The sequence below is a fragment of the Schistocerca nitens genome, chromosome 6 (assembly GCF_023898315.1).
Source record: "Schistocerca nitens isolate TAMUIC-IGC-003100 chromosome 6, iqSchNite1.1, whole genome shotgun sequence".
NCBI classification, from domain to species: Eukaryota; Metazoa; Arthropoda; class Insecta; order Orthoptera; family Acrididae; genus Schistocerca; species Schistocerca nitens.
In genome coordinates, this window is record NC_064619.1 from 196,916,613 (window position 1) to 196,932,600 (window position 15,988).

At 45.5% G+C, this 15,988-nt stretch overlaps 1 protein-coding gene across 1 annotated transcript in view; it reads right to left on the minus strand.

Moving 5' to 3' along the window:
• Positions 1-750: 750 nt before the first annotated feature.
• Positions 751-15,988, minus strand: part of LOC126263281 (forkhead box protein G1-like) — a 108,726-nt gene continuing 93,488 nt past the window's right edge. Inside the window, exon 2 of the mRNA XM_049960367.1 lies at positions 751-1,151. Coding sequence (XP_049816324.1) covers positions 751-1,151 — 401 coding nt within the window. The remainder of the gene's footprint in view (positions 1,152-15,988) is intronic.

A 15,988-nucleotide genomic window follows, 5' to 3' on the forward strand; every position in this document is an offset into this window, starting at 1 on the left:
GGCGATATTGGATATTACTCTCGCACGCCTCTAGTACGCATTGCCGGTACTTTAAATAGCCGGCGCTACATATCCGAGGTGCTGGAGCCAGTTGTCCTTCCTTACCTTCAGGGCTCGGCCACAGCTATATTTCAACAGGATAATGCGCGACCACACGTGGCACGCATTGTCCAAAGGTTCTTCGTCAATAACCAGATTGAATTGCTTCCCTGGCCGGCTCGCTCTCCGGATCTTTCGCCGATAGAAAACATGTGGTCCATGGTTGCTCAACGAGTGACCCAGATTACATCCACAGCTGCCACACCAGATGATCTTTGGCAACGTGTGGAAGCTGCTTGGGCTGCTGTACCCCAGGAACACATCCAACGTCTCTTTGACTCAATGCCGACACGTGTGGAAGCGGTGATCTCCAACAATGGCGGCTACTCTGGCTACTGATTCTGGCAGGAACCACATGTCACAGACGTCTGTAAACGAAATCATTTGATACTTGGTCAACATGTTATCTACAAAATAAATTTTGTTGTGCTACCTCTTGTCTTTCTTGGTGTTGCATTTACGGTGGCCAGCAGTGTATTTGACGTCAGCTGCCTGCTGTAACACACGAGGCGCTTTGGATGACACTGAAGAAACCACGGCGGCAAGCACAGAAATGTCTGAAGATGAAGGCGGAGGTCGCACGTAGCGTTCACAACGAGATGTGGGCTGAACCTGCGTGCTCGGGACTGCGTGCGCTCCCCCTTTAAGGGTTCAGACAAGGGAAGGAAGGGGCAGAGCCGGCGCCCGCGTCTTTGCATGCATCACTGGCTGGCCGGAGTCAATAAAAGCGGCGGCGGGCGCGGGGTGGGGGCCAGATGGCAACACCCAGTGGATGTTGAGGAGGACCCTGCGGGCCCATTTGTCAAGTGGCCGCCCCGCCATTAGGCAAATTAAAACCTCCTGCCCGCCGCCGCCGCCGCCGCCGCCTGCCGCGCAGGTTCGCACCGTTGACCGCTCGCCACCGGCCAGTAATCCCAATAAAGCCACGTGCGGCCGCTGCCTGTCCGGCCGCCCCGCTCCTTTGTTCCCTCCCCGCAACCGCCCACTCACCGTGCCAAGTCGCCGTCCACGTCCTCTCGACTCAGACACGTGCTTCTTACTGAGAAACACACCTACAATGTACTCAGAGTATGAGCTTCCGCATAACTCACCTGTAGGGCTGTCGCGTATCGTATCTGCTCGTTACTTTGCCAAGTCACCTATGCCGATTTAGATTTCACCATCGACGTCTTAACATATGTGGCCGGTGTTTTTAACACCGGTGTTAAGTGATGAATTTATACAATTGTGTAGGAAGCAACATACAAGACATCCAATATCGTAAATACAGGATGGAGGAAATAAAAGTAGCCCGGAAAACAGAGTTCAGGGTGCAAATAAACACAGCAGAATAAATGAAATACAGTACTAACCTGACTACACAAGATGTTGAAGGCATTTATGGGCTCTGGTCAGCAAGCTGCTGTAAGCGAATCGAAGATGGACTACAGAAGTTGCTGCAGTCTCATCCGAAACGTTCTGCTGCAGTTCTTGAAGACTGTGGAGGTTGTTGCGATACAACTTAGTCTTGAGGGGTCCTTACGTAAAGTAATCGCACACTGACAGATTAGGTGACCTGGGTGGCCAGCTAGGGCCGCGACTAGATTGACCCCTGCTAACAACCCTGTCAGGCGCGAAAGTTGTGTAAATGTGTTTCCAGATTCGGCCGGCTGTATAGGCAGTTGTTCCACCCTGTTGGAATTAACTGTAGGTATTTTCATCCTTCGTTAATGCTGCCAAAAACGGTTCGAAAACGTTGGCAATGTAACGCGCATCTGACGAAAGAAGATAGGACCAATAATGCGGTGTACAGACACTGCACGCCAAACCTCAACCTTCTGATCATGCAATGGTCTTTCGTGAAAGTTATATAGATTCTCCGCTGTCCAGAACGTGTGATTCTGTGAGTTTGTCATAGCGACTCAGGTGAAACCAGGCTTCATCAGGCATAAAGAACAGATCCATGTCCAAGTCGTGCATGGTTACATCAGTGAACAGCCACTCACAAAAGTGGAGGCGTTGAGGAACACCTGCTGCTTTTAATGCATGAACAACAATTACTCGGTAGGGGTGCATGTGCAGGTCCAGGTGGAGTACACGTCCACATGATCCACGTTATATGTCGGTCTCTTGCGACAGGCGTCGGGTTGATTTTGTTTCTGAAGCATTTTCTGGTGAACTGCAGCCACATCTTCTGGCGTGCAGGCATGTTCCAGAATGTTTTTTGACTTGTTCAAAACAATTTTCGGACTAAGCATTGCACGGCACTCTTTCTGGCACTCTGTCATCATTAAACGTCTCAGCAAACAACTGCTCAAAATTGTTCAAATGGCTCTGAGCACTATGGGACTTAACGTCTGAGGTCATCAGCCCCCTAGAAGTTAGAACTACTTACACCTAACTAACCTAAGGACATCACACACATCCAGGCGCGAGGCAGGATTCGAACCTGCGACCGTAGCAGTCGCGCGTTTCTGCACAGAAGAGCGTAGAACCGCTCGGCCACAGCGGCCGGCAAACAACAGATCACACCGTGATTAAAATTCTTCTGGGTATTATGCCGCTTCATTGTTAAAAACTAACAACAATAATAAACTAAAACCGACGTTTCAGCCGAATTGCAACGGCCTTCCTCAGGGCACGACTAGTTTTGCATGGGGATAGTTTTACAACAGTGACGTCAGACATCGATATTCTGTAATAAATAGAAGCACCTATCCCCATTGCAAAACCAGTCGTGCCCTGAGGAAGGCCGTTGCAATTCGGCCGAAAAGTCGGTTTTAGTTTATTATTGTTGTTAGTTTTTAGCAATGTTGCGGCATAATACCCAGAAGAATTTTAGTCACTATGACACCGGCCACAGAAGCCTACGTTCTTATAACAGATCACACCGTTTCCAAGACTTTGTTGTAACGTTACTCTCCACAACGAACACCCGGTGTTCCACTGTGTGTACCATCGTCCATTTTGCACTGCTCCACTCACACTGACACAGCCCGCTCTACGTTCTGTACCGATGTGGACCACGTGGCGGACGTACAAGTGGTGTGCCCGTCACGGAGTATGGTTACATGCTTCCATTCACGTCCAATCGTACCGAATCGTGCTGGCAACGGTTATTTGCCCCACCCTGTATTAATCTGCATAGCAAGACAACCTACAAAGGCTTACCCATAAATTTGCTGCTGCATAGACGTAGAGGATACTTTGATTGCGACCGAAGGATACACAGATATGTCAACCATAAGGTTACATGGTTCTCTGTTGAAAATAGTTGACAAATTCTACTACCTCAGCTCGCTAGTGTCAGAAGTTCTTTTTCTGGACGACGAAATAAACGTGGAAATTGGCAAAGCGGTGAACACTTTCGGGAAGCTCTGCAACAAACACCTTACAGTGACCACAAAAATGCTCGTCTATCAAGCATGTGTGTACAGCACCCTGTCCTCTGCTGCTGAGACGTGGATGCCAAACGCCAAACAAGAGCCGAAGCTCAAGACCTTTCATCTGTGGCGCTTACGACACAATCTAAGGGTAACATGGAGGGGCCGTGTAACAAATGAGACGGCCCTGAATGCAGCGAAGCTACCGAGTATCACCACCACTTTCAAGGAACTTTAATTTACCATGGAAAATCGCCAAACAGCTGCACTGTATCAGAAGTTATTTTATTTTGTTTTCAAAACTAGTTTGGGCAATTCAATATACTATCGTCAGGCGCCAAATGCACCTCATGTATAGACATTCAAACGTATCGACATCGGCGTGTTGGAGCCATCGTTTCTGGATGACGTGAATTTGTATTTCAAGCGCTTGAAATACAAAATCACGACAACATTGTTGTCAAGTCTTGGAGGGAAGCACTTGAAATACGAATTCACGACATACAGATACTGATCGCTCAGTATGCTGCTATCGAAAGGTTTGATTATCTCTACATGAGGTGCATATGGGGCCTGAAGATGACATATTGAATTCCCGAAATTGGTTGTGTAAGTAAAAGAAAATAGCTTTTAAAACTGTAAGGCTGTTTGGCGATTTTCCATGTTAAATATTTGATGCTGCGCCACGTCCACAGTGGATCAACAGAGATCCTCGTCGCCTGCGGTGAGTGGGAGATTTCCATCGTGTGGACCACTCCCGTCTTCCCCGATTCACAATCCTCGATGAGGCAGCACGTGCCAAAAGACCCCCTGAAAGACCTGCTTCACGGTTTAAACACTGCACCAAATCGACATGAACGTATTCAGTATTGACTGAGACAAATGGGAGGAGCTCGCCTGAGACCGCAGCAGATGGGGTAAATTAATCGATGATGGCAGGAAGTTCCACGACGGCGCCTGGCTCAACAACCTAACTATGAAACGAGGATGTAGATAAGCGAGATGAATCCCTTTTTCGGGGCGATTTCCACCTGCTCCACCAGAGGGCTCCCAGTGGGCTCTCGAATGGATTCCTGAGTCACCACAGAAAGTGCCTGAATGATGCTACTTCAGTCTTGCGTTAGGAAGTATAAGCCATTGATGATGATGCTGATGACGATGCTGCTGCTGGTGGTGGTGATGACGATGAATCAATAAGTACAGTGATAATTATAATTACCACGGACACAACGCTTTGTATCAAAACAGTCAAACTGGCACCATACTCAGGGAATGAATGTACTGCATCACCGCTTATGGCAAGGCCTTAGTGGAGGTGGTTTCCCGTTGTACCGCAAGTCTCTAGAGGAACGGAGTGTTCCAAATGATTGGAAAAGAGCACAGGTAGTCCCAGTCTTCAAGAAGGGTCGTCGAGCAGATGCGCAAAACTATAGACCTATATCTCTGACGTCGATCTGTTGTAGAATTTTAGAACATGTTTTTGCTCGAGTATCATGTCGTTTTTGGAAACCCAGAATCTACTATGTAGGAATCAACATGGATTCCGGAAACAGCGATCGTGTGAGACCCAACTCGCGTTATTTGTTCATGAGACCCAGAAAATATTAGATACAGGCTCCCAGGTAGATGCTATTTTTCTTGACTTCCGGAAGGCGTTCGATACAGTTCCGCACTGTCGCCTGATAAACAAGGTAAGAGCCTACGGAATATCAGACCAGCTGTGTGGCTGGATTGAAGAGTTTTTAGCAAACAGAACACAGCATGTTGTTATCAATGGAGAGACGTCTACAGGCGTTAAAGTAACCTCTGGCGTACCACAGGGGAGTGTTATGGGACCATTGCTTTTCACAATATATATAAATGACCTAGTAGATAGTGTCGGAAGTTCCATGCGGCTTTTCGCGGATGATGCTGTAGTATACAGAGAAGTTGCAGCATTAGAAAATTGTAGCGAAATGCGGGAAGATCTGCAGCGGATAGGCACTTGGTGCAGGGAGTGGCAACTGTCCCTTAACATAGACAAATGTAATGTATTGCGAATACATAGAAAGAAGGATCCTTTATTGTATGGTTATATGATAGCGGAACAAACACTGGTAGCAGTTACTTCTGTAAAATATCTGGGAGTATGCGTGCGGAACGATTTGAAGTGGAATGATCATATAAAATTAATTGTTGGTAAGGCGGGTACCAGGTTGAAATTCATTGGGAGAGTGCTTAGAAAATGTAGTCCATCAACAAAGGAGGTGGCTTACAAAACACTCGTTCGACCTAGACTTAAGTATTGCTCATCAGTGTGGGATCCGTACCAGATCGGGTCGACGGAGGAGATAGAGAAGATCCAAAGAAGAGCGGCGCGTTTCATCACAGGGTTATTTGGTAACCGTGATAGCGTTACGGAGATGTTTAATAAACTCAAGTGGCAGACTCTGCAAGAGAGGCGCTCTGCATCGCGGTGTAGCTTGCTCGCCAGGTTTCGAGAGGGTGCGTTTCTGGATGAGGTATCGAATATATTGCTTCCCCCTACTTATACCTCCCGAGGAGATCACGAATGTAAAATTAGAGAGATTAGAGCGCGCACGGAGGCTTTCAGACAGTCGTTCTTCCCGCGAACCATACGCGACTGGAACAGGAAAGGGAGGTAATGACAGTGGCACGTAAAGTGCCCTCCGCCACACACCGTTGGGTGGCTTGCGGAGTATAAATGTAGATGTAGATGTAGATGTAGATGCTCTGACCTATTACGGAGTGTCAATTGTGTATCTCCATTGTATGGATGACTGTGATATGGACTTGTACACTGTAGTGTTGGGTCTGTGTTGGATGAAAGGAAGGGAGAGGGTGAAACCAGGTGCCGGCACGTAGCCTTCTCCTTTCGAATAGCACCAAAAGGGCAGCCAAACTCAACGGACGGACCACCATCAATGGTTTTGAATACCCTCTCTTCCTGAGACATTGCGGGGAGATTTGCAATTTAATTCAGAACAATGGCACGAAGCCTAACGATCAGGAACTTTACTCCATTGTCGGCTAAGTACTGGCAGTGAAAATTTTACAGCACCAGCATTCGAACTGGTTTACATCCGAGTCGAGCGCCACCACACAGGCGTGCATCAGCGACTTCGCTCGATGAGGCTGGCAACTTTTTGTGCACAGATTGTAAAAATAACGTTTTTGACAGATTCCCCTTTCAGATTATCGCGTTGTTGACAGGGAGCATTTCCGAATTTTGGAACAGTGAGAAACTGACGATGTCGTTACACAGCTCAAATACTTCAGCGCAAGTTTTTTGTTGTTTTGGACAGGTAATGATGTAATTCCATACTTGAAGTAGATATTGTTTAAGACCTAGAAAGCTATCTTTCATATTATAAGTCAACTATTCTCGGCCGTCAGTTTCTGCCACAGTTTGCAAAGTATTCTTTTCTTTTTATACTTTATAATTTTGGCCCCATGTTTGGAATCTGGTTTCGCCGTTTTCGTGTGATGTATCGTGTTTCCCCTCCTCACTGAGTTTTCCATCCTAACTAAATTTTCCATCCTCGCTGACAGCAGTCTCAAAAAATCTTGTGTACACTAGATTCTGCAGTACACGAGTCGTACCTTGTGATTATAGTGGACAGCCACGATGATGCAATTAATGTCCTCCCTCACGCCAGATCTCTACAAATATGACTCGGTGCATTGAAACTGACGAATCGTGACTGAAGCGGTTGTGGAACGTAGTCACGAGAGACCTCTTGTTGCACAAGCCAGTCGTACCACTGTCGCGATGAAGTCTTTGAGACTATTCCAGTATAGTGGCGTTCCTCATACTGGTAGGAAAGGCGCTGTTTGTCGTTTCATCTAATTACACGCTGTAGCATTTCTAAGCGTGGAACCTGGTGTTTGTGTTCCATACCATTGCGGACTGCATCCTCCTCAAGGGCGAGTAGCTTCTTTTCAACACAGATGCCCTGCCTCGGCAACCATACTTTAATAATGTTCTTACCATTACGAAGTAATTCAGTCTTCTGACTGGTTTGATGCGGCCCGCTACGAATTCCTCTGCTGTGCTAACCGCTGCATCTTAGAGTAGCAACTACACTCTACCACACTACGTCCTCAGTTATTTGCTAGATATATTACAATCTCTGTCTTCCTCTACAGTTTTCGCCCTCTACAGTTCCCTCTAGTACCATGGAAGACATTCCCCGATCTCTTAACAGATGTCCTATCGTCCTGTCCCTTCTCCTTGTCAGTATTTTCCACATATTCCTTTCCTCTCCGATTCTGCGCAGAGCCCCCTCATTCCTTACCTTATCACTCCACTTAATATTCAGCATTCGTCTGTAGCACCATATCTCAGCCCATGTTTCACTGCCATACAATGCTGTGCTCCAAACGTACATTCTCAGAAATTTCTTCTTCAGATTAAGGCCTATGTTTGATACTAGTAGACATGTCTTGGCGAGGAAAGCCCTTTTTGCCAGTGCTAGTCTGATTTGGATGTCCTCTTTGATTCGTCCTTCATTGGCTATTTTGCCGTTTAGGTAGCAGAACTCCTTAACTTCATCTGCTTAGTGATCATAAAACCTGATGTTAAGTTTCTCGTAATTCTCATTTTTGCTACTTCTCATTAATTTAGTCTTTCTCCGATTTACTCGCAGTCCATATTCTACACTCATTAGCCTGTTCATTCCATTCAGCAGATCATGTAACTCTTCTTCACTTTCACTCAAGATAGCAATTTCATCCTGCGAATCGAATCATTGATATCCTTTCACCTTGAATTTTGCTGCGAGGGGTGGCCGCGCGGTTTGAGGCGTCCTGTCACGGACTGCACGGTCCCTCCCGCGGGTATGGGTGTCTGTGTTGTCCTTAGCATAAGTTAGTTTAAGTAGTGTGTGACTCTAGGGACCGATGACCTATACAGTTTGGTCCCTTAGGAATTCACACACATTTTTAATTCCACTCCTGAACCTTTCTTTTATTTCCATCATAGCTCCTGAAACGTCCCCTTAGAAAAATTAGTGAATTACTGTGCTGATAAACCCCTTACATTATTTGATTTTCAAACAGCTGAGCAAAACTGAACGTACTCAGACATTACTCTCTTTACTTATTCTGATCAACGCTAAACTGACACACAATATTTTTAGCGCAACGCAATCCGACTTTCAATAATCCCTACAAAAGAATGGACCTGACTAACAATAACCTATACCTTTCATGAATCACTTACCTCACAAAAATCTTCGTTATTCGAACTACTGCCATACAGCGAGCGCCACTACTGCCAGCTCAATAAAAGATTCTAACTACTGAAGGCACTAACTACTGATATGCGTAGTTAGCAAATGAAAGATGTTCGTAGAGAACAAACAATGTATTTACCTTAATAGTGTTCAAAAGTCATAATATATATATCAGTTCATGACATCCAGTCTTACAAATTTACTGTCTCTGAAGGACACACGTCCAGATCATCCGCTCTCAAAACTCCGCCATCTCTCTCCCCACATCCACCACTGCTGGCGGCTCACCTCCAACTGCACAACGCTACGCGCTGTTCACATCCAACTGCCCAACACTACAATAGAGAATATTTCAACAATGCCAACCAGCCACAGACTGCACACAGCACAGTCAGTGATTTTCATACAGAGCGCTACGTGGCGTTACCAACATTAAAACCTAAACAGCCTACTTACACTTCTTCACTGTACATATTGAACAGTAGGGGCGGTCTTACACCCTTTTTAATCAGGGAACTTCGTTCTTGGTCGTCCACTCTTATTATTCCCTCTTCGCTCTTGTACATATTGTAAATTACCTGTCTCACCCTGTAGCTTACCCCTATTTTTCTCACTATTTAGAACATCTTGCACCATTTTACACTGTCGAAGGCTTTTTCCAGAAGGACAAATCCTATGAACTTGTCTTGATTTTTCTATAACCTTGCTTACATTGTCAACCGCAACGTCAGAATTGCTTCTCTAGTGCCTTTACGTCTCCTAAAGCCAAACTGATCGTCATCTAACACATCCTCAATTTTATTTTCCATTCCTATGTACACTCCTGGAAATGGAAAAAAGAACACATTGACACCGGTGTGTCAGACCCACCATACTTGCTCCGGACACTGCGAGAGGGCTGTACAAGCAATGATCACACGCACGGCACAGCGGACACATCAGGAACCGCGGTGTTGGCCGTCGAATGGCGCTAGCTGCGCAGCATTTGTGCACCGCCGCCGTCAGTGTCAGCCAGTTTGCCGTGGCATACGGAGCTCCATCGCAGTCTTTAACACTGGTAGCATGCCGCGACAGCGTGGACGTGAACCGTGTGTGCAGTTGACGGACTTTGAGCGAGGGCGTATAGTGGGCATGCGGGAGGCCGGGTGGACGTACCGCCGAATTGCTCAACACGTGGGGCGTGAGGTCTCCACAGTACATCGATGTTGTCGCCAGTGGTCGGCGGAAGGTGCACGTGCCCGTCGACCTGGGACCGGACCGCAGCGACGCACGGATGCACGCCAAGACCGTAGGATCCTACGCAGTGCCGTAGGGGACCGCACCGCCACTTCCCAGCAAATTAGGGACACTGTTGCTCCTGGGGTATCGGCGAGGACCATTCGCAACCGTCTCCATGAAGCTGGGCTACGGTCCCGCACACCGTTAGGCCGTCTTCCGCTCACGCCCCAACATCGTGCAGCCCGCCTCCAGTGGTGTCGCGACAGGCGTGAATGGAGGGACGAATGGAGACGTGTCGTCTTCAGCGATGAGAGTCGCTTCTGCCTTGGTGCCAATGATGGTCGTATGCGTGTTTGGCGCCGTGCAGGTGAGCGCCACAATCAGGACTGCATACGACCGAGGCACACAGGGCCAACACCCGGCATCATGGTGTGGGGAGCGATCTCCTACACTGGCCGTACACCACTGGTGATCGTCGAGGGGACACTGAATAGTGCACGGTACATCCAAACCGTCATCGAACCCATCGTTCTACCATTCCTAGACCGGCAAGGGAACTTGCTGTTCCAACAGGACAATGCACGTCCGCATGTATCCCGTGCCACCCAACGTGCTCTAGAAGGTGTAAGTCAACTACCCTGGCCAGCAAGATCTCCGGATCTGTCCCCCATTGAGCATGTTTGGGACTGGATGAAGCGTCGCCTCACGCGGTCTGCACGTCCAGCACGAACGCTGGTCCAACTGAGGCGCCAGGTGGAAATGGCATGGCAAGCCGTTCCACAGGACTACATCCAGCATCTCTACGATCGTCTCCATGGGAGAATAGCAGCCTGCATTGCTGCGAAAGGTGGATATACACTGTACTAGTGCCGACATTGTGCATGCTCTGTTTCCTGTGTCTATGTGCCTGTGGTTCTGTCAGTGTGATCATGTGATGTATCTGACCCCAGGAATGTGTCAATAAAGTTTCCCCTTCCTGGGACAATGAATTCACGGTGTTCTTATTTCAATTTCCAGGAGTGTATATTATTCTTGTCAGCAGCTTGGATGCGTGAGCTGTGAAGCTGACTGTGCGATAATACTTGCGCTCATCAGCTCTCACAGTCTTCGGTATGGTGTGGATGATATTTTTCCGAAAGTCAGAAGGAATGTCGCAAGGCTCATATATTATATCGGTCAAAGTTTCTTTAACGAAGATAGGATCAATCACACAGTCTCCAGTAACGGCGCATCAGAAGTTCACATTCCGCATAATTCTTACATTCGGATTCGCATGACTGGTAAAGGTAGTTTAGTCAACAAAAAGAGTTATTTGAAGAAAGAACCTATCGTCCTGAAGTCGAAGCAGAACCGAGCGAAACAATTCTATGTGGTCTCTCCAATCCCCCTGGTTAACTGGCTGGTAAAGGGACACATGATGCTGACGAAGCTGTTTCCAAGCTGTTTACGAGCAATGCTCGCCATACTTATTGCAGAGGCACTCGTAGTTTCTCTGGAGATAATACGTGAAGTACAAGCAACAACGGCCAAAACATCCACAAGGTGTGTATAATTAATACCCAAGATTCAAAACGCTGTAGTAAGAGAACAGTGCTCTGTGACGACAAATTTGAACAGCATTTTATTGACGCAAGGGGAAACGTCATTTAAAAATAAAAATAAAAGAATCACGAAAAGTTTACCAATAGGCGGTGCTGTAAGCGTCTTAGCGTATTAGGGGCCGTCTAAAAATGAGAGATGAATCGCAATCGACGGCCATGAGTTCAATTGCATATCACACAACCCGTACTGTTCAATGTTCGTGACTGTACACGTTCGGCGGTGAGCAGTCCTGACGCTGTTAGTTAGAAAGCCCTTCCACCACGGCAAGGTTATCCAAATCGGATGGGAGAATTCGGTTTTTAAGTGTTCTGAGACTAAAAACTGCACAAAAAGCAAAATGACATCGCCTTTTACTTATCCTGGATCCAAAAACTGCATAAAAAACTAAATGACAACGGTTTCCAGTTGGCGTGAGACTGGTGTGACAGTTGTTTAGTATGCTGTCCACCGTTCTCAGCCACAAGCTGAAATCGAGTAACAGCATGTTCCACAACGGATCAGGGTGTCTCGGAGGACACGTTCAGAATACGTTGCGGAATGCTTACTTTCACTTCAGCTACGTTGTAGTTGGAGTGCTGAACACAACGTCTTTCAGACAACCTCACAGTCAGAAATCAGACGGATTAAGATCACGTGATCTGGACGGTCAGACTGTAGGCAAATGACGGCTTGTAATTCTATCGTTTCCGCAATGCTTCTGCGCAGCCACTTCACTGGCTGTGCAGAATGCGGAGGAGCGCCGCCTTCATCCGTGGAGACGTATTTTCTTGTCTGGGTACTAAATCACGCTCACAAAACATCAATTGGTTTCTTGTTTAAAACAAATAAATACTAAGTTCTAAACACTGAAATTACCCTGAGAGTAGTAACAACTTTCTGAAGAGTGAAGCGCCGTTGAATTCGTCTCACTTAGAACTGCGATGAGAGTAACAGAAATTTCTACAGTACCATTTGAAAAAACGAAGTCTACTAATATCTCTGAAAGTAATGTAGCTATGAAAAGAGGGTATACGTCTTTTAACAATAGCTTTCTCACAATTCATCTGCGTGAAAAAAGAATTGTTGTTGTTGTTGTTGTGGTCTTCAGTCCTGAGACTGGTTTGATGCAGCTCTCCATGCTACTCTATCCTGTGCAAGCTTCTTCATCTCCCAGTACCTACTGCACCCTACATCCTTCTGAATCTGCTTAATGTATTAATCTCTTGGTCTCCCTCTACGAGTTTTACCCTCCACGCTATCCTCCAATACTAAATTGGTGATCCCTTGATGCCTCAGAACATGTCGTACCAACCGATCCATTCTTCTTGTCAAGTTGTGCCACAAATTTCTCTTCTCCCCAATCCTATTCAATACCTCCTCATTAGTTATGTGATCTACCCATCTAATCTTCATCATTCTTCTGTAGCACCACATTTCGAAAGCTTCTATTCTCTTCTTGTCTAAACTATATGTCGTCCATGTTTCACTTCCATACATGGCTACACTCCATACAAATATTTTCAGAAACGACTTCCTGACACTTAAATCTATACTCGATGTTAACAAATTTCTCTTCTTCAGAAACGCATTCCTTGCCATTGCCAGTCTACATTTTATATACTCTCTACTTCGACCATCATCAGTTATTTTGCTCCCCAAATAGCAAAACTCCTTTACTACTTTAAGTGTCTCATTTCCTAATCTAATTCCCTCAGCATCACCCGACTTAATTCGACTACATTCCATTATCCTCGTTTTGCTTTTGTTGATGTTCATCTTATATCCTCCTTTCAAGACACTATCCATTCCGTTCAACTGCTCTTCCAAGTCCTTTGTTGTCTCTGACAGAATTACAATGTCATCAGCAAACCTCAAAGTTTTTATTTCTTCTCCATGAATTTTAACACCTACTCCGAATTTTTCTTTTATTTCCTTCACTGCTTGCTCAATATACAGATTGAACAACATCGGGGAGAGGCTACAACCCTGTCTCACTCCCTTCCCAACCATTGCTTCCCTTTCGTGTCCCTCGACTCCTATAACTGCCATCTGGTTTCTGTACAAATTGTAAATAGCCTTTCGCTCCCTGCATTTTAGCCCTGCCGCCTTCAGAATTTCAAAGAGAGTATTCCAGTCAATATTGTCAAAAGCTTTCTCTAAGTCTACAAATGCTAGAAACGTAGGTTTGTCTTTCCTTAATCTAGCTTCTAAGATAAGTCGTAGGGTCAGTATTGCCTCACGTGTTCCAATATTTCTACGGAATCCAAACTGATCTTCCCCGAGGTCAGCTTCTACAAGTTTTTCCATTCGTCTGTAAAGAATTCGCGTTAGTATTTTTCAGCCGTGACTTATTAAACTGATAGTTCGGTAATTTTTCACATCTGTCAACACTTGCTTTCTTTGGTATTGGAATTATTATATTCTTCTTGAAGTCTGAGGGTATTTGGCCTGTCTCATATATCTTGCTCACCAGATGGTAGAGTTTTGTCAGGAGTGGCTCTCCCAAGGCCGTCAGTAGTTCTAATGGAATGTTGTCTACTCCCGGGGCATTGTTTCGACTCAGGTCTTTCAGTGCTCTGTCAAACTCTTCACGCAGTATCTTATCTCCCATTTCATCTTCATCTACATCCTCTTCCATTTCCATAATATTGTCCTCAGTTACATCGCCCTTGTATATACCCTCTATACACTCCTTCCACCTTTCTGCTTTCCCTTCTTTGCTTAGAACTGGGTTTCCATCTGGGCTCTTGATATTCATACAAGTGATTCTCTTTTCTCCAAAGGTCTCTTTAATGTTCCTGTAGGCTGTATCTATCTGACACCCAGTGAGATAAGCCTCTACATACTTAGATTTGTCCTCTAGCCATCCCTGCTTAGCCATTTTGCACTTCCTGTCAATCTCATTTTTGAGACGTTTGTATTCCTATTTGCCTGTTTCATTTACTGCATTTTTATATTTTCTCCTTTCATCAATTAAATTCAATATTTCTTCTGTAACCCAAGGATTTCTAGCAGCCCTCGTCTTTTTACCTACTTAATCCTGTGCTGCCTTCACTACTTCATCCCTCAAAGCTACCCATTCTTCTTCTACTGTATTTCTTACCCCCATTCCTGTCAATTGTTCCCTTATGCTCTCCCTGAAACTCTGTACAACCTGTGGTTCTTTCAGTTTATCCAGATCCCATCTCCTTAAATTCCCTCCTTTTTGCAGTTTCTTCAGTTTTAATCTACAGTTCATAACCAATAGATTGTGGTCAGAGTCCACATCTGCCCCTGGAAATGTCTTACAATTTAAAACCTGGTTCCTAAATCTCTGTCTTACTATTATATGATCTATCTGAAACCTGTCAGTATCTCCAGGCTTCTTCCATGTATACAACCTTCTTTTATGATTCTTGAACCAAGTATGATTAAGTTGTGCTCTGTGCAAAATTCTACCAGGCGGCTTCCTCTTTCATTTCTTCCCCCCAATCCATATTCACCTACTACGTTTCCTTCTCTCCATTTACCTACTACCGAATTCCAGTCACCCATGACTATTTTTTTTCGTCTCCCTTCACTATCTGAATAATTTCTTGTCTTTCATCACAAATTTCTTCAATTTCTTCGTCATCTGCAGAGCTAGTTGGCATATAAACTTGTACTACTGTGGTAGGCGTGTGCTTCGTGTCTATCTTGGCCACAATAATGCGTTCACTATGCTGTTTGTAGTAGCTTACCCGCACTCCTATTTTTTTATTCATTATTAAACCTACTCCTGCATTACCCCTATTTGATTTTGTATTTATAACCCTGTAATCACATGACCAAAAGTCTTGTTCCTCCTGCCACCGAACTTCACTAATTCCTACTATATCTAACTTTAACCTACCCATTTCCATTTCTAAATTTTCTAACCTACCTGACCGATTAAGGGATCTGACATTCCACGCTCCGATCCGTAGAACGCCAGTTTTCTTTCTCCTGATAAGAATTACCATGATTTAAAGGGTTCCAGAAATTCTTGAGATGAGCAAATCACCTGAATCACATTGTATATGCGTCAAACCAAGAGTATCCCACAAATCTACATCTACGTACATACTCTGAAATCCACCATACGGTGAGTGGCGGAGGGTACCTCGTACCACAACTAGCATCTTCTCTCCCTGTTCCACTCCCAAACAGAACGAGGGAATAATGACTGCCTATATGCCTCTGTACGAGCCCTAATCTCTCTTATCTTTGTGGTCTTTCCGCGAAATATAAGTTGGCGGCAGTAAAATTGTACTGCAGTCAGCCTCAAATGCTGGTTCTCTAAATTTCCTCAGTAGCGATTCACGAAAATAACGCCTCCTTTCCTCTAGAGACTCCCCCCGAGTTCCTGAAGCATTTCCGTAACACTCGCGTGATGATCAAACCTACCAGTAACAAATCTAGCAGCCCGCCTCTGAATTACTTCTATGTCCTCCCTCAATCCGACCTGATAGGGATCCCAAACGCTCGAGCAGT